At 50.1% G+C, this 25,406-nt stretch overlaps 1 protein-coding gene across 1 annotated transcript in view; it reads right to left on the reverse strand.

The window, feature by feature from the left end:
- The window catches only part of LOC119386730 (glypican-5), a 153,326-nt gene that overhangs the window by 52,686 nt on the left and 75,234 nt on the right, over positions 1-25,406 (reverse strand). Inside the window, exon 2 of the mRNA XM_037654014.2 lies at positions 6,585-6,752. Coding sequence (XP_037509942.1) covers positions 6,585-6,752 — 168 coding nt within the window. The remainder of the gene's footprint in view (positions 1-6,584; positions 6,753-25,406) is intronic.

Below are 25,406 nucleotides of genomic sequence, written 5' to 3' on the forward strand. Positions count from 1 at the left end.
CGAAAAAAATTCATGGCTACGGGCCTGCCTTCCATGCAATTCTCCTCTCCTTGTTGTCTTAGGTCTTCTGTTCAAGACATCCCCAGAAATGCTTGTAAAATACATACGGCTTATTATATTTCAATATTCGCTTATTCAATACTCATTTCGATTTTTAGTAACTATTATTGCTAGTTCAAAACGGTTATTCAAACCAACAGAGTGACACTGTTGGCGCCTCATTTATCTGCCTGTATTATTACGCTTTTTAATGTATGCCTCCGTGCAAGGTCACGGCCATTGGCCAATCACTCCCATAACGCGGGCGCCAGTGCCTTTAGAATAATTATCATCATCGCTTCCACTAATCGGTTTACGTGGCAGGTGCATAGTGTTGACTTGAGCCATGCGTATTTTTGTCCCGGGCTATTATTTTACTTTTCCACGTACATATACTGTCACAGTTCCGTTTCCTTTATTTTAACCAACATTTTCCGTAACTATAGTTAAGTTGTTTTAACATTTCATGCATTGTATCGTACAATTTCAGAGTGCCCCAACGTAAGGTTACATTACGTCTACAGTTCCATCCACGTCACTATCCAGTACACTGGCGGACTGCGCCCTTGTACGAGCCCCTATGGCAGCGCATCGGCTGCACAACCGTGTAGGCCTGTGTCGCAACGAGGAGACTCGCGCACGCAAGCGAAGGCTTTGCCTTCCCACCGGGAAGTTCCTCGGCACGAACGTCCCAAGCAAAAAACAGCGTTTTCCTCACGAACGCGAAAACCGCTTGGTGGAGGCGGGGTTCTCGTGTGGGAGTGGTAACGGTTAAGCGGTCGACATGCAGTAAACACGCAGCCATCGCTTGGCGCGGCTGAGGAGGCGGACAGGCGCGTTGGAGAGCTACGGAACGACGGGCCACCAGTTGCCTCGCCAAAAGTTATAATTCCGAATCGTCCTCAGCGCCGAGGGCATCGAGTGAGTGTTCCGCCTAGAGCGTCGGAACACTCACTCGTTTGGGAAGCGTGAGTGTTATTCAGGACGAGAAAGTGCCAGTGGTCACGAGTAGCGCGTGCGTGCGTGCGTGCGTGTGTGTGTACTCGCTTGTGTGTGTTTGTGTGTGTTTGTGCATGTGTGTGTGTGTGTGTGTGTGTGTGTGTGTCATCTAAAAAATCCCGGAACAAATATACCCTTGAATCAAATCCAGCTGGCTTACAAAAACATGAAATAATATCTATAAGACCTGATCATCTGTTTAAGCATAACAGCACGGACTTCGTGGCTAGGATTTGAATACTTAATATGGTGAGGATGTGAACGCTGCTACAATAGAGCATTGCGAAGCGAAATCCTTTGGCTCGCCATATCATTTGACGCGCAACCTGGTGTCATAGAGAGAGCTTTAAATACTGCGTCCCCAGGAGATACCTATCACCCGAAAAGCCAGAATTCCATACATGCATTTTGTATGTATGGAATTCGATTACGTCTGCGTTGTCTTATTTTATACGCCTGGCCCAAGGCGTCACCAAGCCTTGATCGAGTCCCCAATTCCCGACTCGTTAGGCACCTTTGACACGCAGTTGAGACAGTCCTGCAGCCTGCATTCCTTAAAGGCTAACTAACGCTGTGCAAGGTATGCGCGCATACCTCGTCCCCTGCCCAGTGTTGGGTGAGCGTACAGGCGTAAACCACTCGTCAAAGGAGGCTTCTCCGCACTGTGAATGTTCATGCGGTGAAGCACGCTTTGCGTGTGCTCTTCGTTAGTACCACGGTGTAAGATATATACTATATATCCTTTACACCGTGGTTGCTACTAAGAGCCCAGGCGATGGTGAAGTATTATTAACACCATTTTGCCCACGTTTCTGACACCGATGCGCGACAGCCTACACCAATACTTTTCCTGCCAAAGATGGCTGTGGAGCTTATCACCTATGAAATCAAGTATGAAAGTTCAGCCACTATTGGAATGATAGCAATATGCAGTTTTCCTAACGCTCCAATGATAGGCGGTAGGTGTCTCTGCCTTTCCGGCTTCAAATGGCTCTGTGGCTTTGATAAATTTGTCATCTTCAACAAGGTAGGGGGTCAAAAAGTGCCATTATTTGCATTCACTGCGCGTGTCAGCGGCGGCTAAGTGGCAAGCTGTATTTAGAATACTACGCGCGCTCGTTCGTTTAGAGAAATAGAGCGCACTGAATGACGTCACCGGAACGTTTTAAGCCGCGAGCGGGTATACAAAACACAGGTCCACGTAGTACTCATGATCATTACAGGCGGTGTCTCAATAATCTTATCGCAAGAGGTGCCTTCAGGGAATTTTGCTGGAAACTGATCAAGGTTGCTAAATGATGGCAAATGTTGGCAAAACGTGAATAAATTATTGGTAATGCTCGCGTTTGCAAATTATTGGCTAATATCGGCTACTGTTGCTGAATGATGAATAGTGGGAGCCAGTTTAGGCAAAATTACTGCTAATGCTCATTGTTGACTATCTACCGTTAAATGTCGGCTACTGTTTCAAACTAATGTATGATGCATGCCATAATTTCAAAGTTATGGCAATCGGTTCAGGGAGGTGAACTTATTCGGTATGTCTGACGCTTGCCACGATTTTAAACTTAAGGCAAGCATCACCTATAATGTTTTCCAATGGTTGCCTATATGCTGTCATGACACCAACGTTCTCTTCGTTCAATTTCAGTCAAGTCACTCACTTGCCTGCTGCATATACTATATATTTTTTGAAAAATTTTTACGATGTAAACGCAATCACTGATGCCTCACTGGCGTTCCACGCTGCTCCGCACATCGGAGACACCCGACCTGACGCAGCGGAGGCCCTCTCCCGGCAGTGCGGTGGCACCTCGGAATGGCGCGGAAAAAGGGGTCGTCGACCGCACCGCCGAGGCTTAACTATATAAACGGGTGACGCCGGGATTAAGAGGCGATCGCTCAGAATCCGCGGAATGCGGTTCCCGACGCCCGCTCTTCCTCCTCCCTCTGCGTGTTCTTTCTTTCGTTTCCCACGGTAAAATAAAAGGGGCACCGCAGTGGGCGACGCGCAGCATCCTCCTTCTCCGAGTAGGAGGGAGTGCGCGTAATCTCTTCTCGCGCGGCGTGCCGAAGAGTTCTTTTGATTTGTCGGCTGTGTGTGAGTCTCTCCTCCTCCTCCTGCCCGCGGGAGTCGACCGTCCAGTTCCTCATTCCCTCTTGGTTTGCTCTTTTATTTCTGTCGACGTCGGCCACCACCGCGCAGCGCCGGGCCACTCGTGTGTTATCTCAATTCCGACATTCCCGCGACCATGGCGGGCCAGACTCGATCTCGGCATTAGGGAGGGGAGGGGCGGGGGGGGGGGGTGTTCGTTTAGCCAGACAAGGCAAGCCAGAGGCGGCGACGCCATTTTGTTTGTGATGGACGCGGCCACGCTTATGCATATATATAACCTGATCGCACCGGAACGGGCCCCGACCGAATTTAGCGGCGGCTTCACGAAAGGCTTCCATTTTGTCAAATACATCCATACCTGCTGCACGCATGCGGCGTCTGTCCAGGTCAGTGAACTTATCCGGCTACGTCGCAGGAGTGTTATAGACATCGCTTCCGCAGTGGTACCGGCTCAACCCCTTCTTCACCCATGAGCAGGATTAGGGCTGATTGAAACAGCTCGGTGACCGCGCCGCATAGACATGACCCTTCGGCGTTTTCGGTTTCGATGTGAGGTTCACCTTAGCCCTCTGATTTTAAGAAGAAGAAAAATGGATGGTTAACCAGAAGTGAGCCCAATTGGTGACCTGCACAACGGAAAGGAGAGGAAAGAATAGAAGGAGAAGAGCAAGTGGAGAATTGGTCTACGCTAGAGTCGCTGATCTAATGGAAGTCTGAGTGCTGCGATATAGAAGAGATCCCTCGCTACGGTCGCTTTACACATTTTCAGGTTCGCTTCTGCGCAACTGAGACAATCGTACAAAAGTACTGTTCAGTTTGGCAAGTCAGCCTCGTTAGTCTACAGCGGTGCTCAAGGCAACCCTCTAATCTCACAAGGACGAGCGGTGTACAGCGGGCATAAGGTGTTAACGCAGTTTTGCCGCGATGAGAGGCGCTAACATTCACGCAAGTGACCGCGGCTGTCATCTTTTGTAGCTCGTCTTCCGTGCATATGGCCCACCCTATTTCATTGGTCTATATTATGGTATGCTAGCGCGCTTGTTGTTCTTAGTCTTCTTATTACTATTTTTATTATCCATATCTACGTTACAGAGAAAGGCAAAAAAACGTATATATCAAACGGGCATCGTGCCCACTGGCTTGAAGCACTTCTGCGTTTTACGTTAAAAGGGAACGAGGTGCACCCGATACGTGCTGAATACAAAAAATAAAATACAGCTGGAATACACGAGCAGGTCAAGCGCAACCACCAGAAAGCGTTTCCGTCTTCCGTAGTCCTTGTCGGTTCGCCAGTAAAAATATATGACCGCGCCCCACCGATGTAATAGAACGCTGATTACTCCCCTTCGACCGTTCAACCAAAAAACGAGAAACATGCGCGCGCACCCCCAGCGGGCGCTGTGTCTAGGCCACGGTGGTCTAGGCGCTTGAGCTGCGAAGCGAATAGGAAGCGTTTTGTTATCACGGCTACACTATCGAATGGAAGAATGGAGTGTGTATGTGTATGTATGTGAGCGGGGGGGGGGGAGGGTGGTAGGAGTGCTATACAGAGGGTTTTCGCCGATGATGTGCATAAAGTGTGCATGGCGCTCGTTAATTGCCGAAACACCGATTAGAGCTCTGTTTCCCAACCGCAATAATAATTAGCCACCTCCCTCTCATTGGTTGCCTTTGCCGCCCACCCACCTTTAGGGCTCATAGAACAGAGCACGACTGCGTTCTATAAGACTCTTTTTAAAGCGAGAGCAAGGACTAGCGATACTGAACGGATCGTTTAGGGTGCGCGTTTAAAGCAAGCTATAATGCCGCACTTCACGACCACGTCGCACAAGTGGCCGCCGTAAACGGTTCTTCGTAGTTTTATATACGGACGCCCGTCTCAGCCGCTTCGAGCCGCACTGCGGGGAAGTGACGGGTTACGAGCGAGGCTGCTCTCGCAGCCCGCGAGACTGACATAGATTATAGAGGAGAGCAGAGCAACGTCTAATAACAGCTGCTATATAGTCGCACTGCGCTATTGACCCCGGCATGCACATGAATGGCGCGCTGCTTAAAATAAACGACACATCCGGGGGAACGAATGAAGAGCGTTTAAATAATCGCGAGGCCTGCAGCGCGTGCTGCCACTGAATGTCTACCACACGCAGCAAATCCACGTTCTGCTAGAGAATGGATAAAATGGAGGAACAGGAGAGAGGGGAGAGGCAGGCCTGTTAACCAGTCTAGAGTAACTGGTATGCTATACATACACTGGAGGAAGGGATGTGGGAGTTAGAGGTACAGAGGAATACAGAGAGATAGACAGAAAAGGGGGCCGGGGGGGGGGGGGGGGGTAAATGAAATGCCAACCAGTTGATGCCCTTGCATAACGACAGCACTTTACAAGCTCAGCAATAATCGATTAACGGCGAACGTGAAAGAAAAAAAAAAGGCACAGAAAACGTTTTCTTTTCCGAAAAGCGATCGACTGGGTCCGCCAGAACACCTAATGTGGATCGTATGTCACGATCGGTTTTGGGCTGTTCAGATGGGAATTTGGCAGTAACCTAACCACCTCGTCCTGCGTGTGAAAAACAAAATAAAAATTGAATAAAGAGGACGGCCGCAACGCTGCTCGCGGACCTACATTATTTTTATAGTGCAGCCGAAAGAGTCTGAGATCTCCTTAGTCAATGAAGTGAAATGCGAGGAAAATCTCTAAGCAGTGAAGCGATAGTGAAGAAAATAAAAAGAGCAAGAATGTTCAGGACAATTAGACCAAACACCAAAAAAATTCTGACGGTATCAAGCAAAAAAAAAAACACGTCTCATAGCCGAACACAATAAAAGCTATAATAAACGAAAGCGATGGAGCCCTCAACAGACAAAATAACACATCATAATAATCCGTATCAAGACAATCGGGACAACTAAGTGTATATATATATATATATAGATATATATATATATATATATATGCAGGGCGACACCTGCCAACGATGCGTGAGCTGCCGCAGGCCATTGGTGTATACAGAACATTGCAGTATAGCTCAAGAGGAGTTCGACTTCAGCGATGACTTCTTCGTCGTCCCGAAAATGTTTCCCGCGCAGTGGGCTCTTATGCGAGGGAAGAGGGCGAAGTCACTTGGTGCGAGGTCAGGTTAATATGGTGGGCGAGGCGACACTTCGTAACCTGTGGAGGCTGCATGCGTCAGCGTCACCAGTGTCGAGTGACCCGGACTTTCCCGATGGGTGCTGCCATGTTTCTTTTTCTCCCGTGGTGGTGTTGCGCGGTATTGTATAGAGCAGAAGTTTTATATCGCGCTAAAACTAGACAGAAGCACATTCGTTTTGATGCCTATCGTGTACGCCTTTCACAAGTCTACCACACTGATAGTCCGAAGTCTATGAACGCCACTCGTACACACATCGTTGCTCGACGCAAACTCACCGCGGAAGAGTGCCAGGCTGTCGTCCAGGAATCGCCGCAGCGGCGCCGTGGCGTCTCGCAACCGGAAGCGGAAGTGGTCCCACGCGGCCTCTCGTAGCCTCAGCTCGGTGTCGTGCGTGCAACACGTGTTGCGACCCGACGACAGAGGACACAGGGTCAGGGAGTCGCCTGCACAAACGACGAGACACGACACATAAGCACGGCGCATGCAAATGCAACGGTATGCACATACGGTGGAATCACGGCAACAGAAAAAAAAAAATAATAACAAACGGTGAACAACAGCTAGGCTTTGCAGTGCACCGCATTGCTAACTATTCAAGAGGAATATAACGAAATACTGGTGTCGCGCTGCGTTCATGAAATTACGTTCCGCTGACGGCAAGATGACCACTCCTTCAGTGGTAGATGGGTTTGCTACCAAGGATGTTACTTACACGGAGAAGCGGTGGTATGGTAGCGACGCCTCTCTGAAGCTGCCAAGAACGCGTATTTATCTGCATGTGAGGGACAGCACCGCATCCCGAAGGAGCTAGACGCTAAACATTTAAAGCTCCGAGCCATGTTCCAGCAGAGCTAGAACACGAAAAGAAAAAAAAAAAAATAGAGGCGACTCGTATCCGTGAATTAGGTGCCTGGTATAGTGGCACTCGCACCTTATTGTTCGTGTGTCCTGGTGTATTCCTTGGGTTAACTTAGTGTTTCGTCCCACTGTCACAGAGGATCTCAGAGGCCACGCAGAAAGATGCACGTGGTTGACAGATACTCCACCAGGTGCCGCTACGATCCCAACCGCTCGCAAGAAAAGCGCCCGCTCTTTGAATGAAATCATTCAATTAATTTTCGTAAATTATCCTGACAATTCATTAGCCCTTACCTTAAATAAACTTGTGCTCCGATATTATGTATCTGATATAACTCTGCTGAACCACCGATTTCGGGCCAATTTTATTTTTTTACAATACTTTTTCCGAATATTCGGTAAGCCGGAAGTAAGCGCTCAACCGGAAGTGCTCGAAAGAGAAACAAGAGTGCCACTCACCGCTCGTGAAATCATTAAACATTCGCCACGTATACAAATCCGTCAAGGCACCGCGGTTCTGATACAAAATTCAGTCGAGAAATCAGGGCAACGGACTCTCTTTGTTGTTACTGTTTTCACTTAGCTCACTTGTCCTCTTCAACCCCCATTCCCGTCTTCAGAAAGAAGAAAGGATTTCAACCTTTCATAGTTCGCGCTCTCAATCCCTCCTTTTTCGGCCGCCACGAAAAGAAACCTTATACCGGTCCTTAACGTATTGTGCACTGATTTTACAGCGTGCTTCCAAAAGGAACGCTGAAGGAGCGGTTGACCTTAAATTAAATCTCAAATATGTCGTTGAGCGAGTGTGAAACGCGTACTTCTGGCAAAAACAGCTAATGCGACTGACCTCGGTGCTGATAACCGCATAATGATTGCCACAAGCCTGCAGCCTACGTGAAGACAAGATTCCAGGCATGCAACCTTAATACATGACTGCCACGCAGATTGATAAACTTGGGCGTCCCTTATCGACACGACGGCCATAGCAAAATTCCATGACTTGTAGGGTTACAACTTTGTATACGCCTATCTTACTGCGTTATGTTGATCGGAACGCGGCCGCCATAACCGACAGTAATCGAACACGCGACCTTGCGTTAAGCAGCCAGAGAACTACGGCATGCATTCATCTGAGAGCGGCCAATTCCGTCGCACTGATTCACTCAATGCTCATACCTCGCGTAATTCGTGACGTCACCAAGAGACAGACAAGATCGACACCTGATAAGATGAAGGTACAGCGCAAAGCAATGGCTACAACAAGCTATATTACTAGAATGCCATAATCTAAGGTTGTGTATGTGCACTGACATGTTGTCTTTGTCTCAAATGCGATATCTATGCATGTTATGTTATACTGCTTGAATTGTAAGCAATTAGAAATACTGCACTGGAATCGAAGCGCTCGTCCTTGTGTGTTCGTGTTTCTTCTAGTGTGTGTATTAATTTTCCGCGCTAGATTTAGCTTAGCGATGAACCTAAGGCGGCAGCGTTTCCATGTGCATGGCAAGCAGCTGGGCTGCACAACCAGCTGCCGCAAGGTGATGTACTACCTCGAACGAAACGTGTCGGTGCTCCGGCATTAAGGCTATTAATTCATAGCCAAAAGAACATACTATAGTTCAACGTCACATGCAGCACTCTATAGCTATAGCTCCGACACCGGTGCACTCTGTGTGCCCATGGAGTGGCCGTTATACTGTAACGCACTACTCTGGTTCATTCTCTTTTGTCCGGCACGCAGGACTTCGAAGCAAGAACAAGCGGCCCTCGTTTCTCACTCTCTCCCTTTTAGTGCGCCAGCCGCACAGTCTGGCGCGGCAGGGCAGGCAGGCAGGCAGGCAGCGTGAACGACACGCGGCCAACGCGGCCCCAGCCAGACGCAACAGCTGTTGCCGATCGAGGCGGCCAACCGTCTGTGCGAGCCACACACACACAGGCACGCGCACATATACAACGATACCGAAAGCCCCAGTGGCGAAACGCGTCAAACACAAAACGCCGCAATAGCGGCAGCAAAAATGCACTGGGCAACGTGGTGTTGCTGCCTGTGAATGCGCACGATGGAGTCCAACGCGTTTCATGTGACCACGCTGCGTTCCGCGGAATGGCCGTAGTCGCCCGTGCGCTGGAGGAATGCTCGGAATTTTGTATTCGAGGCCTCGTACAGGCCGCGGCCGGATATTGAACGGGCTCGTCGCATGTATCTTGATAAATCGCCGCTGCGTGCGCCAGGCTCGCTAAGCGCTGCGCGTTTTCAGTCCAAGCCTGCACTGTAGTACATCCGCTGCTCCAGGACGAGTGCCACGCCCTTGTGTGTCGTTGTAGTCCCTCTTGAAAAGTAACGCTTATACCGACGCTTATGATAACGGCTATATCGTGAAGCGATATTGAATGGCCCTTCACTCGTAGTGATGCGCAGTGGAAAGCATATATATGGTATACCTGTAGGCTGAACCCGAAACAGTTTCATGTTTTGCGGGAAACCTACGTTTATTTGCGTATTTTTAATTGTTACGCGGCGATGAATGTGCGCAATCCAACGACTGCTTTACGCGTGCAATGAATGTATGGCGAAAAATCTAAGCAACCGTAAAGCATGCGGTGAGAAACGCACACGTATAAGTTCAGATTCTTTGGATCCATTGATTAATACGAAATAAGAAGTGCAGGTGCGCGCACAAAAACAAAAAAGTAGGCTTAATCGACGTTTCGACCGGGGACCGGCCTTTCTTAAGAGTCCCCTGTCGAAACGCCGATTTTTTTTTTTTCTGTTGTACGTGCGCCTGCACTTCTTATTAAATAGAAATATATGCAACGGTCGTTGGCACTAAGACACGCCCTCTATAACGACACATCGCATGGGCCGCGCAACAAAGCAAAGGGCAACCTAAAAGCCGTATTAGTGAAACATCGGATAGAAGCTTACAAGTTATAATTCTCAAAAAGAAGTACATCATAGAGTGCGGACCACTCCGAAATACGCGCTTGAATAATTGCCTCTGAATAACGTCACTCGATCGTGTCAGAGGAAGAAGGCTACGCATATGCAGACCATCCGGCGAAAAACATGGCGAGAGAAATCGAAATAACGACGAATAATACCCGACACCCGGCTTTTCCCGCACATTTAACGTGTAATCATTAAAAAGCCAATGCAAGCAAAACATGGTAAGTATAAGATGAGAAAGGGCAAATCACGAAGGACGGAGCGACGTTTCCGTTGCGCTTGCACAAATGATGGGCAACAGATGCGGTAAACGGGGCGTCCCCGATTTTCAACTAAGACGTGACGAAAAAATGAATGAACATCGGCCCCGACATGCCGCCCCATTCGTAAACGATATCCGACACTCGGCCCTTACAACCGAGGACAGAAACGTCGGGGCCCCGTGCATGGTATACGCCACGCGGAGCGCACGCGCCTCCGTCATGGATGCCCTCAGACTACGTCAGCTGTATTTGCGACGTCGCTGAAAGACTCGCAACACGGACTCAATGGAGTCGCCACACATACACGCGCCCCATACGCACGCCGCCATAAAATTTCGCGACTGCTGTTGAAACAGGAGGGAAAGAAGGACGGAGGGAGGGGTAGCGCAAAGGCTTGCGCAGCTTTGCAGTCGTGCCCGATGCCGCTCCTTTCCGCCCACGAGTCCTCCGCTGCAACCCCGCGGCCATCTAGTATGACACGCATGCGCAAGCGGAGGGGCCGATGATCGCTCTCCAGCTGAGCACGCAGAAACGGGCTTGCGCGCATGCTGCATGCCTGCCAACCGGCATCGGCGCGGGCTCGCATTTATTCTAACTTGAGCGATGGCAAAAGAAAAACATCGAGGACGCGCACGAACTCTTTCAGTACTTCTTTGTGGGGCGGTATCGTGGACAGCGACCATTGGCGTAGCCGTGTAACCTATACCGACATTAATCAATTTTGCATGTGTATGTAGACACGCACACATACAAACGCGCGCACGAACGGCCGTAAGAGGTGGTTCTCGTTTAAACCGTACAAACGAGTCTCCAAGTTATGCCGTCCATGCACATTCGGAATGCTCCAGGCATTGAAAACTCTTACATGAATTGTGCAAAGCTTCAGCGCAGCCAAGGTGCCTGTATACAGACCGCGGGTGTAGGAATACCTCGAGGCTGCGCTATGCCAAACACATAGTGAAAACCAGTGACAGTCACGCTTTTACTTTTTACCGTGGTTAACACGTGTAAAGAGCACCTGTATGTATGTATATGTATATATCCTTTTGTTTTTCCTGCATGATAATATATACCAGGGGCAGCGGCATGATTTGTAGGCGATGCGTATGCGGTCCGCGAGAGTCAAGGTAACTCTCTCCAAGACTGGTTCTCCTCGAACATCTCCGGTTGCACACGTGTGTGCACAACGAGGCGTGGCTATACTGAAAAACGAACTTGGTGCATTCAAAGCTAAGCTGGGCACCTTACAGCGCCGGCGACACACAGCGAGAAAGAAAACCAATAAAGCCCGGAGGATACGGATTGCCAGAGAAGGGCGTTCGCCTTGAACCGTGACCGGCCGTGCGTGGCAGCCAACGGAGCGTGCGATACTCGGTATGAGAAGACTCGGTAATAAGGAGCGCCGCGTTTGTCACCTTGCGGCGACGGCGACGCTCGAATAGTTGGGGCACTGTGTCAATACTACTGCTCGCTGACTTATCTGCCGGCATCGGACTGTCATCACCGTCGGCATGACTACGCCCACGGCATGGCAAAGGCCTCTCCCATGTTCCGCCAATCAACCTGGTCCTGTGCTTGCTGCGGCCAACTTCTCAATCTCAGCTGCCTACGTAACTTTCTGTCTCCCTCTCGGGCGCTTGCCTTCTCTTGGAATCCAGTCGGTTACCCTTAATGACCAGCGGTCAGCCTGCCTATACGCGCTATACATGCCCTGCCCATGCCCATTTCTTCTTGATTTCGACTAAGATGTCCTTAACATCCGTTTGTTCCCTGACCCACTCTGCTCTCTTCTTGTCCCTTAAGGTTATATTTTCACCCCATATTTTTCTCTTTAGAAGGCTCGCTGCGTCGTCCTCAATTTAAGTTAAACCCTCTTCGTAAGCATCCAGGCTTCTGCACCACATGTAAGCACCCAAAAGATTCAGATCGTGGGGGATAGTGGTAAACTAATACTCATGATGCTGCCAAATACCGCTATATATATATATATATATATATATATATATATATATATATATATATATATATATATATATATATATATATATATATATATATATATATATATATGTATATATATATACAGAGAGAGAGAGAGAGAGAGAGACGCGGACGAAATTCTCGTCCGAAAGGCGCAGCGGACTGTTCAGGAATTAAGCACATGTCCAAGATGAAGTATAATAATAATATCTGAAGTCTCACGGGCCAGAATCACGATGTGATCACGAGGCACGCCAGGGCTGCCGAAATTTCGTCCTCCTGGGGTACCTTAATGGGCACTGACATCGCACAGTACACGCAGGCCTCTAGCATACCGCTTCCACCGAATTGCGAATGCCGTGGCCGGGATCGAACCCGCGTCCTCGAGCTTAATTAACACCGCTAAGCAACCAAGGCGGGTAACACTATACTCGAACAATACCAACAAAAGTACGTCAGGAAAAAACCGCGCAACGTTTTATCGCGTGTATACACCGAGGTAAAAAGGCAGACGCATGTTGTTAGCGTATTGAGCGCATAGAGACAATGCCAAAGGAAAAGTATGAAGGTCTTCGGCAACCAAGCGTGTCTGAAGGTGGGCCAAGGACAGCGACAATTCGCGTCACATATAGTCTGCAATAACTCTATACGGCGCCTGCATACGTACAAAAAAAAAAAAAAAAACATGGGCCATCTACACGTGTAAGAGTGTTCAGTTGCATACCCTGATGAATGTTGTCGCTTGTCGCTGAAGCGCTTCTTTATACGTACTTTCTTTTTTTTTTCCTCGCGTACGACTTGCAAAACATTGATACATGCTTCAGCATTATGAGCGGTTCGCATCGACATAAACCGGTCATCATAAGCTCGAACAGCGGTTATACGGAAACTGTCAGGCAACAGGCCCATGATGGCTTCGCACGGAAGGATAAGCGCGAGTCAATACATGCGTCCTCCTAATTGCGAATTGACAATTTTCTTTTTTTTTTTTTTTCTAAAGAGGTCACGACCAACGGGCCTCAACTTAGCTTGTAGTATTTGTGCCGTCTATGTTGGCTGTAATATGTTCTTGGCACAAAATAAAAAATTATTAATAAAAATTGTCTAGCGTGACAGCTGTTAGGTGAATAATGATTGTTGGTGTTCTCGCCGTTCAACTGAACCACAGGCCGCGGAAACTGCCCTACATATGTGCTAACGACAGAGTGAACACGGCAGGCAGCTTAATTGATAGTTTTTGCAACCGGACTTTCATTTAGAATAATTGACACGTTTGCTGCCACAGCATCCGTTGCACGGTTTTCGAGTAAAGAAGTTATCATCGCTTCCAATAAATTATTGACGCTCCGCCTTGATTTTGAAAAGAAAATAATTCGTATAAGACAGATATAAACGGCCTTGTCCACAATTTAGCTCATTTCAGCGTAGAATCGACTACGTATACAGGTACACTGAGAACCCGTCTACCTTTCAAGATGAAGAATAATTAGGTGTAAACGAAATCGGCCGTTCGGCGTTCGACAAACAGCAATAATTGCGCTAAATACAACGCAGAAACGGCGAGGCGTAAACAAAGGCGATGTGAGCACCAACGACGAAAGAGATCCCGCTGAAAAGGACACAGAGAGATTGTATACATTCCTGAAAACGAGATAGATAAACAAAGGAAGACCTTAACTGACACGCCTTTGAAAGGACCATGTAATCCGCTGCGTCAAGAGCCCGCCCTATACGAGCTATAGCTTCACTGTATACGTACAGCTGGCATCTGAAGAGGATGCCCGATTGGAAGGCGTGCGCAGCTCGTCAATTAAAGGAGGAGCGTTAGAACAGGGCGAGAATTAGTCGCGTGCCGTGCCATCGTCACGGCTAGTCTGCAGAAGAGCGAAATAACAGCGGCAACACTTCTCGCGTACCGCCCCTCCCTTTTACACCTCCTACATCCCTCTGTCCCATCGGCCGCGATGAGAACGGCCGAGTCACTTCGGCTTGGAAAGAAACACCTTCACGCACAAAAAAAAAAGAAGTGTCTTTAACATTAAGTGGCAGCGGTCAGCGTCCTCTTCGCGGTGACGCATGCGCGTCCGACCTTCTCCCGATCTCTCTCTCTCTCTCTGCGGTCAAATGAGCCGCGTGTCCCCTAATACGCGTGTCGGCGGAAGGACGACGGCACGCAGCCGGCACTCCACAATGCGTCGGTACGGTGTGTGTAGCACAGAGCGTACGTGTGTCCCCGCGCAATTAGACAACGAGAGCACGTATACTCACTGTATATGCTACACGGGGCGCCCCTAATCGCCCACTCGGTGCCCGTCGTCGTAATCGTTCCTCCCGCCTCCCCTCGGCCCCTGTATAGGTTTGGCCGGCTGTCGCAATGAGCTCCATCCGCCCGCCGCCCACGATCCCTTGCACCTTCTCGCCTTCCTTCCTTCCTACGGTGGCTGAACGTGTGCGTGTTGCCCTCCATTTCGCGCTGCCGCGGCGACGGGGCAACACCCAACGCAACACGCGAACGTCCCCTCCCCTACTACACCCCCCCCCCCCCCCCCCTTTCAGCCCGTCGCTCGCCACCACGAAGTTCTCCGCGGTGCGCAGCGCGTGCCAAAGGAGGATGCGCTGCCAGTCATCGCATTCCTGGAGGAGGAAGAGGAGGAATGGCATGATGCTGCGCGCATCATGTTCACCCCTCCACCGTTTCGGAGAAGCCGATGAGTGATCGAGGCAGTGGCGCCCGCCGCTGAGCTCACTTCACCTCACATCCCGTGTACTTTTTCTCGCAACACCCTTTTTATTTAACCAGGAAACGAGGAAGGAAGGGAATCATCGCTCCAGTCGGCGCTGTTAAAATTGAAGCCAGGGTGTGCGGAGGGGTTAACGAGAGAATGGGGGAGGGAATGCTTCAATCGGCGCCGAGCGTTGGTGGTCCCGCTTAATTAGCGAGAAGAGGCCCCCCTCCTTCTTTTCCGAGGAAACGGGGTAGGGAGAGAACAGGGCTTGTTATGCGAGATATTTAAAAGCTCACTCGCACTCTCTCAGCCCAACTCCAGAGAGCGTGGCTGTCTGATTCACGGCCTCCTGATCGGGCACGCCAAAAGAAGAATGTAATTCTAGAATGTGTTCGCCACATTTGTCTCGAAATGCGAATCATTTCATGGCTAACCAAACGCAATTTGACCGTACGTATCCGTCAGGATGTCATATCAACAAATTTAAAGGCATACATGCAGTACACTGAGTACATGAAATACTGCGTCGTCGTATCCACGCATCACGTATGTACATAACTTTAATAACATGTCATGAAGTCTCACAGATATGCCGCAAGTTCATTCGTATGTCGAACCACTAAAACCCTTTAACTGCCACCTGTGTGAGCTGGCGTTACAAAGAACACACTGTAAGAAAAAAAAAACTATTGACTGTTAGTCTTTTTGGTGAGACCTGACTTGCCACATATGCAAAAACTCTCTTTAGAGATATACGTTAACTCCGTTTTCAAGATCAGTGTAGCCTCTTCGGAGAGTGTGGGAGGCGCAACTCTTCAAAAAATCCAAAAGGGTGTTGACGTGCATCTTTAAAGAGAGTTACATGTGTGCCATGTTATCCTTTTTTTTCTTACAGTGTATAGAAGGAAAACCTGAGGCACGGACGTGCAAAGAGCACAAAAACAAAGCAAAACATTCGCCTCTCCAGAGTCAGACTTCCGGCAATATACCGCCCGAAAAACAAGCATTCGTCAAACCGGACGCTGTGTGCTGTGCAGCGGGCAATCGCAGGATGCGGCGACCGCAACACTGACGGGCGGTACAAGTTTTTCGACGGGGGTAACGTCACTGCGCCGCGAGGGACGCGCAACTTCTGAAGCAATCGTGAAACCGCAGGAAAAGCGTATTTATTATAAGGTGCCGAGGATACATCAGTCCGAGACGCGTCACCCACGGCGTCTTGGCGACGACAGTGTGTCGCTGTCCCTGTATGCACCGAAGGGCTAAAAATAAAAACTGCAGCCGCCTCAATCGTCACATACGAACAGTGCGCATGACAGGCGTATAATAATGCGTCGTGGTAAGCATATATGCCTGTTACAATGACGGATGGTAAGGCACAAACGGCACGATGTCACCCCATTCGAGAGATGATGTGCCGCAATTTCCGGCAGACAGACTTGCCTTTCAAATTTGTTTGGTAGGTTTATGAAGTTTAACGTCCCAAAGCGAATCAGGCTGTGAGAGACGCCGTGTAGGACTCTGAATAAACTCGACAGCTATTGAACTTGCTGGGCGCTGTCATAAAAAGGTGGGAGATGGGCTTACAGCTCCATACTTCTGTGCTAATCCACATTGTATAATGGCGAAATATCGTCATTAGGACATCACTCAAGCTATAATCGACGGTTCTTCGAAGGGGAGAGATAAAACGAATGTTTGAAGCAATATACGGCTGCGGCAACAGAATCGGCATGTATACTAACATGTTTCATTAGAAATACTGACTGCTTGCAATATATAATATTAAAAGTAATAGACTGGACATCTGCACCTTGGTGACTTTTCAGCAAATGCGCACGTAGAAATGTTTAAACAAACGTACAGTTTGACACAGCTGCAGGAATTTCGCAATAATTAAAGGCATACAAATCTTGCTCACGTGGCATTTAATGTAAATAATGATCACGTAGCCGGGTTAACGATTCGACCCTTACTACTTTAGTAGAAAGCGATTTCTACCGGATTGATTCGCTCGTTATACCAAAAGAGAACTTCGTACGCATCTGAAAATCGAGATATACCTGCAACACTAAAAGGAATTCTTTCACACACCGCTTTCTATAGCGCGTCACCCAAACGGTAGGACGCTAGCATGGCTTTATGGAGAACCCTCCTTTCGATCGAAGGTCTCGCTACGGCACGAATTCGTTATACCGAGCATTTCTTTACATCGAGGCGCGCGCGTATCGCCTCAACTTCCGAACCGGCGAGCCCAGATCGCGTCACGGCGATGAGCGTCGCTCCTCTCTCAGCAGGATCTGTGCGGCATCTGTCCGCCCGTACGTCCCGTTTTGTTCGGGTCCGCGCGACCCGTGGAGCAGTCCCAACGGGATGACGACGTCGAGCGCGACATCCAGCGCCGCCGAGACGTTATAGAAACTGTCGGTGGTCGGGCGTGCTGTTGAGCTGACGCAATCGACGCGCCAATGCGGGGCAGCAGCAGCGAGAGTGGGGGTGCGAGCGTCGTCGTCGTCGTCGGGCGCGGCGATGCGTGACAGCCAAGACGCCAAGCGCGCTCGCTGCTGCCCCAGTCACTCACTCGCTCCCAGTCCCGTGACACCGGGGCGGTTAGAAACGCGATCGCCGCCAAGGCCGGCGAAACTCTGCAGGGGCGCGGCGAGCGAGAAAGGAGGGGATCGCGTCGCTCCCTTCGTTAATTGACGCGCGGCGCGGAGACGCGAGCCCGGCGTGCGCGCAGCGGGGGTGTCACGCCGTCTGTCGGAGGATGAAGAGGAGGACGAGGAGAAGTTTTGAAAGCCGACGCATACGAGAGTGAGAGAAACGCCCCCGTCTTTTGTCGAAGCGAGCGCGCTTCGGTTCTTCTTTTGTCTTTTCGCACTGAAGAGTACACGACGTGATGAAGAAGATTGGGGCAAGGAGGAAGAAATGCCCGCGCTGCAGACGGAGCCTGACATCTATCTGACTGTCGCTGGCGTATTTAAACGAGCCGACGTGGCTAAGGCCTGCAGCAGCATTGCATATCGGAGCGCGGTGTCGGCTTGCCCGTGGCAACGACGACGCCGATTGCGTGCCAGAGCGCGCGCTAGCCCATTCCAGACGCGGGAACGGCGCAGCGCGCATATGCGCAGCGCACAGACACGATGGATGCGGTTTCGCCAGCGCACGGGACCGCAGCAGCAAAAACATGCGTGCAATCGACGAGATCGCGTGTCGAACGCCTGTCGTCCCAGTTTTGTAGTTTCGCTGTCGCGCGAACCCTTCCCGTCGATGGCACGTCCTCCGTCTGGGACCTGTCTGGCCGTGTGACCGTGAACAATGGAGACCATTCTTTATGGGACAGCGGGCGCGCGAGAAAAACGAGAACGGGACATTCGATTAGGTCCGCGTCAAATGCCGCTGCAGACGAGCAGCGATGTCGTGGAGCAGTGTGTGAGTTCAAGGGCACTGAGGACAAGAGCAGTTCACAATGGGAAACCGAAGGGAAGCTTTTAAAGAATAATCGGCAAACGCTGGCGCGACACACGTACAATGAAGTGACGACGGCATAAACGCGTCGAGGTTACCAGATATATGCAAAACACCCTTCAGAAAAGTCCAGAAGAAAAAATCGTAGCACAACGCGACACAAGGAAGACAGCTACACGGGGCCTGTCTGTCCTTGTGTCGTTTTGCGCTACGATTTGTTCTTCAGAAGGCATGAACCAACTAGCTAAAGAAAACGTTTCGCTAAGCTTTCAGAAAACATTGCAAGGAGACAGGTGCTCTACATAGATGCTGCAGAACACCAATCTTCCCCATCATATCTCCTTTCCGCTGAGGATTCCTACGACAAGAGAATCGTATATAAGCATCCCTCGCTGTCGCCTCTTCGATGAAGGCTGCCATTGCATTTAATGTGAAGCCTCGGCTACATAGTCAAGGCGATTATATGACAAGGAGGACTTCAATAGGAGGCATGGTACGACATCAGTACAGTAAAAGTGCACACGCGTGCCTATGCACAGCTACGAAACTGCGTTCCTACTATAGATGAACATGAGACACATGTCTCACACCCGACTCCTCTTTCTTAAATTCCGATGGGCTTGTTATCTCACCCCACCCCGTTTTTAACACGAAAGTGTTTTATACCGGGGTCCACCAAGACTTTCATGACGTATTTCCGTCACGGAAATACGTCATGACAACGTATGACAACGAACCGCTGCCGCTTCTGACGGGTTGCTAGCTGAGACAGTCATTGATGATTCTTCGGGACTGTAAAGTGAACCGTCTGATTCTACCCCCGGCGTCAACGAATGCTCCGAGTTACGCCGTTCCTGACCGCCCTCGGCGTCTCGTTCAGCCGCCCCGATAGCTGCAAGACTATGAGATTTAAAAAAAAAACGTGGTGGGGTGAGATAGAAAACCCATCAGAATTTAAGAAAGAGGTTCGGGTGTGAGACTATACGCAATCTGGCCGCCTTGTGTCTCATGTTACTCTATAGTAGGGACGCAGTTTCGTAGCTGTGCCAGGCGCGCGTGTGCAGCTTTACTGTATTGACTGTGGTTATTAGCGACCACAAACCGCCATATGTAACTTCAGTGCAAGTCGCATCTCAGAAACTGCCCTTTCAATTGTTAAGGACATTGCTCTCAGAAATGGACGTCCGCGCATGCCGGGCTGAGTGGTATGCCTGTGCCCGAGAAATGACGGGCCGAGCGTAAGCCACTCAAGTCGCTTTAGATAATACGGCTCCTTTCAGTGCGCAGGTTCGTCTTTTGACCTTTCACAGCCAGCACATCACTGCTGCCTTCAACGCAACGTACACCCCGCAAATTCACCTTTACACCTCTAAGCTATTCACCAACACCACATATTGCGGCGCCTGTTAAAACTCGTATACGACCCCCTACCCCAAGTTTCCGCCATCTTATCCAACTTGCGATACATTCTACGTTGCTGCAACCGATACACAACAGTGCCCAAACAAGGCCGCCAGGAAAACACATAATCCTTGAAGACGTCCTTCGACGATTCGCAAAAAAACACTGGCACGCGGAATTCTCGCTTCGCGGGACATGAAAATTTAAAAACAACTGACCGCGATAAGCTGCAACCTCACTCGTTCCGTGAATTAAAGCTGTAGCTATAGTGCGATCCTCTAAGTGACGCCATTTTTTTTTACTTTACCGTACAATTAAATGTAACAGACGGCGAATATTCGTGACAGCTTGGTAATTCATGCGGAGTCCCTCTTTGAGCGCGTCTGAACTCCCATTTGACTTGATGTTTGTTCAATTACGCGAGCCGGAATTCCGGTCCCGCAACACGCACAGCCTTTGTCGAACTGCTTCGAATGCATACCATACGGTAAATACGCTTAGCCCCTTGCCCAAGAGCGAAGTGTTACACGGTAGGTCTGTCACTCCGCTACAGTGCGTGGACTTGACATCTATACCTCAACACTGTGACATATGGATGCAGGAGGAATGACGCTGTGTGCTTATGTCCTTCCATATTGAATCCATAATGACCCAATGCTGTCACTTCAATATGACTGACCAACAACACCGACGCACAAGTTGAGCCGATGTATCACCGCGATCTCTGCAACATTCCACGACAACCGAGAACGTGTCCGATCATGCTCCTATGCTGGATTGAATATGTTACAAATAGTGTATACATCCGGTGGTGCGCAGGTCCTTTCTTTACGGACCCACCATTGAGCGCCCGTCATTCCAGGAAGGCCGAATCACAGCGGCATCGCGGCCAACAAGAAAAAAAGAAACTGAAGGAGCCAGAAGGTGGCGGCGTGGGGGCACCACACAACCACCACCCACTTCTTTTGGGCAAGCCGCACCTCCCGGGCATATAGTAGGCCCGACGCGCGTCCGGCATACGGGTCCTTGCCGTCTCACCTGCGGCCGCTACCGGAAGCGGGCATTCTCCACATTCTCGCCGAACAAGAAGCAGCGCGTTTTTGAACTGCTGACCAGCAGGCACGCAACGAGGCGCCGCTCCCGAGACACACAGGCGCCCTCCGGTGCAGGATGCGTGGAGGGAGGGCACGGGCCATTGGGGTCAACGAGCGTTTTCGAGGGCAAAAGCGGAGCGTGCTGAGGGCCGACAGCGAAACGTCATCATCGGGCACCACCGTCGCGCCGCTCGAACCTTACCAGCGCCGCGTAGCGATTCCCTCCCATGACAGGACGCAATCGCCACTCGGCAACGAGCCCTCCTCAATTCCAAGGTCGATTCAAGAAGAGAGATGGGCTGTCCTGCGGTCATCCGCCACGCGACGTCACTCGCGCCTATGCGGCGCCCGAGCGTAGCGCCTGCCTCTGGTTCAATATGCGCGTTTCGTTTTATTCTTGCGCTTCGGATGCCGTAGAAATGGTTGTTGTTGCCATTATTCTTCACAGAAGTGACGAAACACCATTTGGTCATGACGTTCGCGCGCGCTCCCTCTGTGGCGTCTCTCTCCTAGCGCGGGTCATACGAGCCCCACGAAGAATAAAGGCCGCGCCTTTGTGCTTGCTTACATACGTCGCCGCTCCAGTCCGCTGAACTCTTCCCCTCCCGTCGCCAACCCTTTCTTTCATCGGGACTTTTCGAAGCGAGGGGTCGACGTGCCGCAAAACAAGCTTTCTCTTTTTGCGCTTAATAAGCGATCGAGAAGGGCTGCTGAACCGCCACAGCCACAACGGCTGCGCACCACTCCTGAATGGGCAGCTCGCCAAAAAAAGGACGATCCAGCGCGGCAATTTGCCGTACGGGGCCCAGTCACAATGGGCTAGCCAGGGGCGAGGTGAAGGACAGAGTTCTCTGAAGGGTTGCGGGCGCCAGCGAGAGCTAACATGGCTTTCACATAATCCCGCCGCCCTTTGGCTTGTATACAAACATGCTATAGCAGCACCGAGAAGAGCAAGTTACTGCCAGAGACGTTCGCACGGGCAAGAGCGATAACCATCGCCCTGTAGTGCTCGGTCACCGCCACTAAGTGAGCCGGAAGAGAAGCCGACAACAAACAGCGTGCACTTCCGAACCTCGCGCGACAAGTTTTAGTCGCCGCTTCTACGGAAAAAGCATCTATAAAGTCGTGCACGTGCAAGTGAAACGTGACGTTCCGCGTAAAGTGGTGTCGTTGAGCGCCTAGGTGATTGTGTTCAGCGGCAGAAGCTTCTGTGGCTTCCGAGAGAGCCGATCTTTTCCGAGTCCTCTCGTGAACGGCTCACATTTCCCGGTTTTCACGAAGCGTTTTTAGCATCACTCGTTACTAGAATCACTTCACCGCTCTTGTTGAACACAGCAAACGCGAAAGCTGAGGAGAAGCATACCAGAAAAAAAAAAAAAAACTGCCACCACAATGGTTCCGAAGCCTGGTGGTCAGTCTCTGCAGAATTCAGTGGAACAAGAACGGGTACTTTGAAATGCAATGTGCACTGCAAGGTACAGCCTTTCACGTGTCCGCTTGCAGCGCGTGCAAACTTTTCCCGCGCATTGAGAAAAAATAAACTCCAGAATGACTCTGGCAACACTCACTCATCTAAATGCATACCAACGCATCTTGTTTCTTTAGGGTAGAAATGTCTGCTCTACACGAAAAGAGGAAGTTATGTTTGCAAACTTACGCTGTCGCGCCCCAAAATTAAACTTTTAAATGTACTCAGCTGGTCTGGCTCCTTTCCCTCTGAGTTCAATTTGTCATAATTGACGAATCAAATGGGCACTATTTTTTATCATGCAGTCGCTTGCGTTTACGCAAAAAAAAAAAAATGTCTCAAAGCAACATTTAATCGAGTTGGATTGAATTTCACTACTTCAAATATTCTGTCCTTGGAGCCTCCTTATTAGCTCATAGTCACAGGCACGTATGCTCCGCTTCTGAAATATATTTAAGTGAATCAGGGTGGTTCTCACTTGAAATTTTTAAATTAACATTGTTAATCCATATCTGTTTTCTAAAATTTCTCAATCGCCATATAATGCATATGTGTCAATTTTTTTTAGGAATTTATTCGTTTCATGGTCAATCCCGCAAGGTGGCTGTGGGCCAGTGATGTAGGTCATCATCATCTTGACTTCCCGAAAAACCCTTCGATTCATTTCACTACCCGATGCTCGATCTCTACACAAAAATATCGTAGGGGCCTCCGGAACTCACCAACCACACAAAGCAGAGCTCTCGTTCTTGAGGCATTCCTTTTTTTTGGCGTCCACTTTTCTGGACTGACCTTCAAAGTTAGCTGAGTCACGCATACCTGAAGTTCACGAAACCCACCCCGGACCAAAAGCGAGTCCCGTTCGAGGCGATACATTGTAAACGACCCAACAACAGTCACCGCGCCGCTTGTCCCAACAAAGCTCCCGGCCGGTCGAGCCGCGTGAATGGAAGCGAGAACCGGACACACGCTCTTCGCAGTCAGAATACCTGTCCTCCACCGCGCGCTTTCTTCTTGTTTGTTGCGTTTGTGCATTCCCCGGGTGCTTGTCGCAACGTGCCTGAGAGGGCGAGGGAGCGTATTACTTGGCCTCCTCCTCAATATAATGCGTCAGGGGGTAGGCACCGGCGGTGTGCCACGCCGAGGAATACGGGGGCGTCTCGGTGGGCGGCGAGAAGCGAGTGAACGCGCGTGGGTCGCCCCCGAAGCGGCCGAAAAGACACCCCCCCCCCCCAATCTCTTATTTTTATTTTTCTTCCTGACTGCCGGTTCTAAGGAATGCGCTCCGGGACCATCCCCTGTTTCAACCCCTACACTTTCTTACCTTCACCTCAACGGAAGAAGAGAGAACGGAAAGAGGAGAAGGCGACGAGAAAAGGCAGGAGACGCGCGCGCTCCAAAGCCAGGTGGCGGACGCGCGAGGACGCACAATGACGATGCCGGCAACACCCCCCCTCCACCAACATTTCTTTTACGGCCGACCTGCGCCGGGGAGCATGCCGGCAACTTGTTGGAGCATGCAAGGAACTGTACAAAAGGATCCGTTGAGGCAATGGATATCCACTCAGTGATGCCCTCGGTAATGGTTTGTGTGCGCACTGAACGATAGGAAGGTTAGACGGCGGTTTCAACGGAGCGAATAGCTTTTGAACATCAAGTAAAGGTGCTTTCGAGATAAAAAGGAAGGAAAGAAAATGTTTCAACGTAACGGAGTTGGGCATTCGTGGCACGGTTCCTCTCATGACACGGACGGCATCACCGGATCTGTGAGACGTTGTAGTCAGAGAAAAGGTCAGTCGTGGACGAGAACCCTTCTGTGAAGGGTGGAAGCTTGGGCATGTTGGTAGCACATAATGAATGTGAGGACAGCGCAACATACAAGGACCGGCGAAGATAACACACACAGCGCTATGTGTGTTTTCTTCGCCAGTCCTCGCCTGTTGCGTTGTTCTCACGTCCATTATGAGAACCCTTCAGAAGCGTCGCTCATCCGTTTTTTTCTCCGTTATGCGTGTTTAGCGCCGCCTGATTCAGTTCTTGATGCAACGAGATCCAACCGATGTCCTCATCAAGACAAATAGCAGTGCACGAGCCATCACTTCTCCTGATGCTCCCTCCTGAAACAACCACAAAGTTGAGATTGCTGCTGGTGATTCTCCGTAGAAGAGAATAAGGCGAGCATACACAAACGCGTGAGGACAGAAAGAGACAACGCAAACGCAGTTTGAGTTGAAGTTTGTGTTTTCTGTTTCTCTCGTGTGTCCGTGTCCCCACGCGTTACTCTCTTTCAATACCGTTCTGGTTCTTTCTTGATACTGAATAAAGGTGCTTTACGCGTTCCTGACTGGCTAGCCCTTCCTGTAGCTTCGACTGCACTGCACGTATTTAATGTAGTGAAATATATAGGCACTACACCCACGATGACTGTTACAGCTACTATGCGGGTCGCTGGCACTCCACGCAGCTTTTAACGCTCTCGGAATGGCCCGGGTAAGGTTTCCTTCGCGTATAAATGATGGTATTTCTCTTGTGTCCGGGTGCACGGGGCCGGCTGTTCAGAATGAATTGTGGTGCTCGAGTTGTCGTGTAGGCGAGCCCTAAAGAAAAATAAAGAACCACGAGCGAAGAAGGGGCCCACCCGGAGTGAGACGTCAACACGCCTCCCTTGTTTCTTGCGAACTCGCGGCGAAGCCGCCCACTGACGAAACCGGGGCAGCGCCACGCGCACTTTTCACGCCGGCGAGTACATTCCGGCGAGCTTGCACCAAGCGAAAGACTACCTTAGTATTGGTAATGCTCGGCATGGTTAAAATGGTTCGTTAAGTTACGTCAAGGAAGAACTACTACAAGCTTTTATTTGCTGTTCTTTTTGTTCAGTTGCATAAATTC

Source organism: Rhipicephalus sanguineus, chromosome 3 (assembly GCF_013339695.2).
Source record: "Rhipicephalus sanguineus isolate Rsan-2018 chromosome 3, BIME_Rsan_1.4, whole genome shotgun sequence".
Taxonomy (NCBI): domain Eukaryota; kingdom Metazoa; phylum Arthropoda; class Arachnida; order Ixodida; family Ixodidae; genus Rhipicephalus; species Rhipicephalus sanguineus.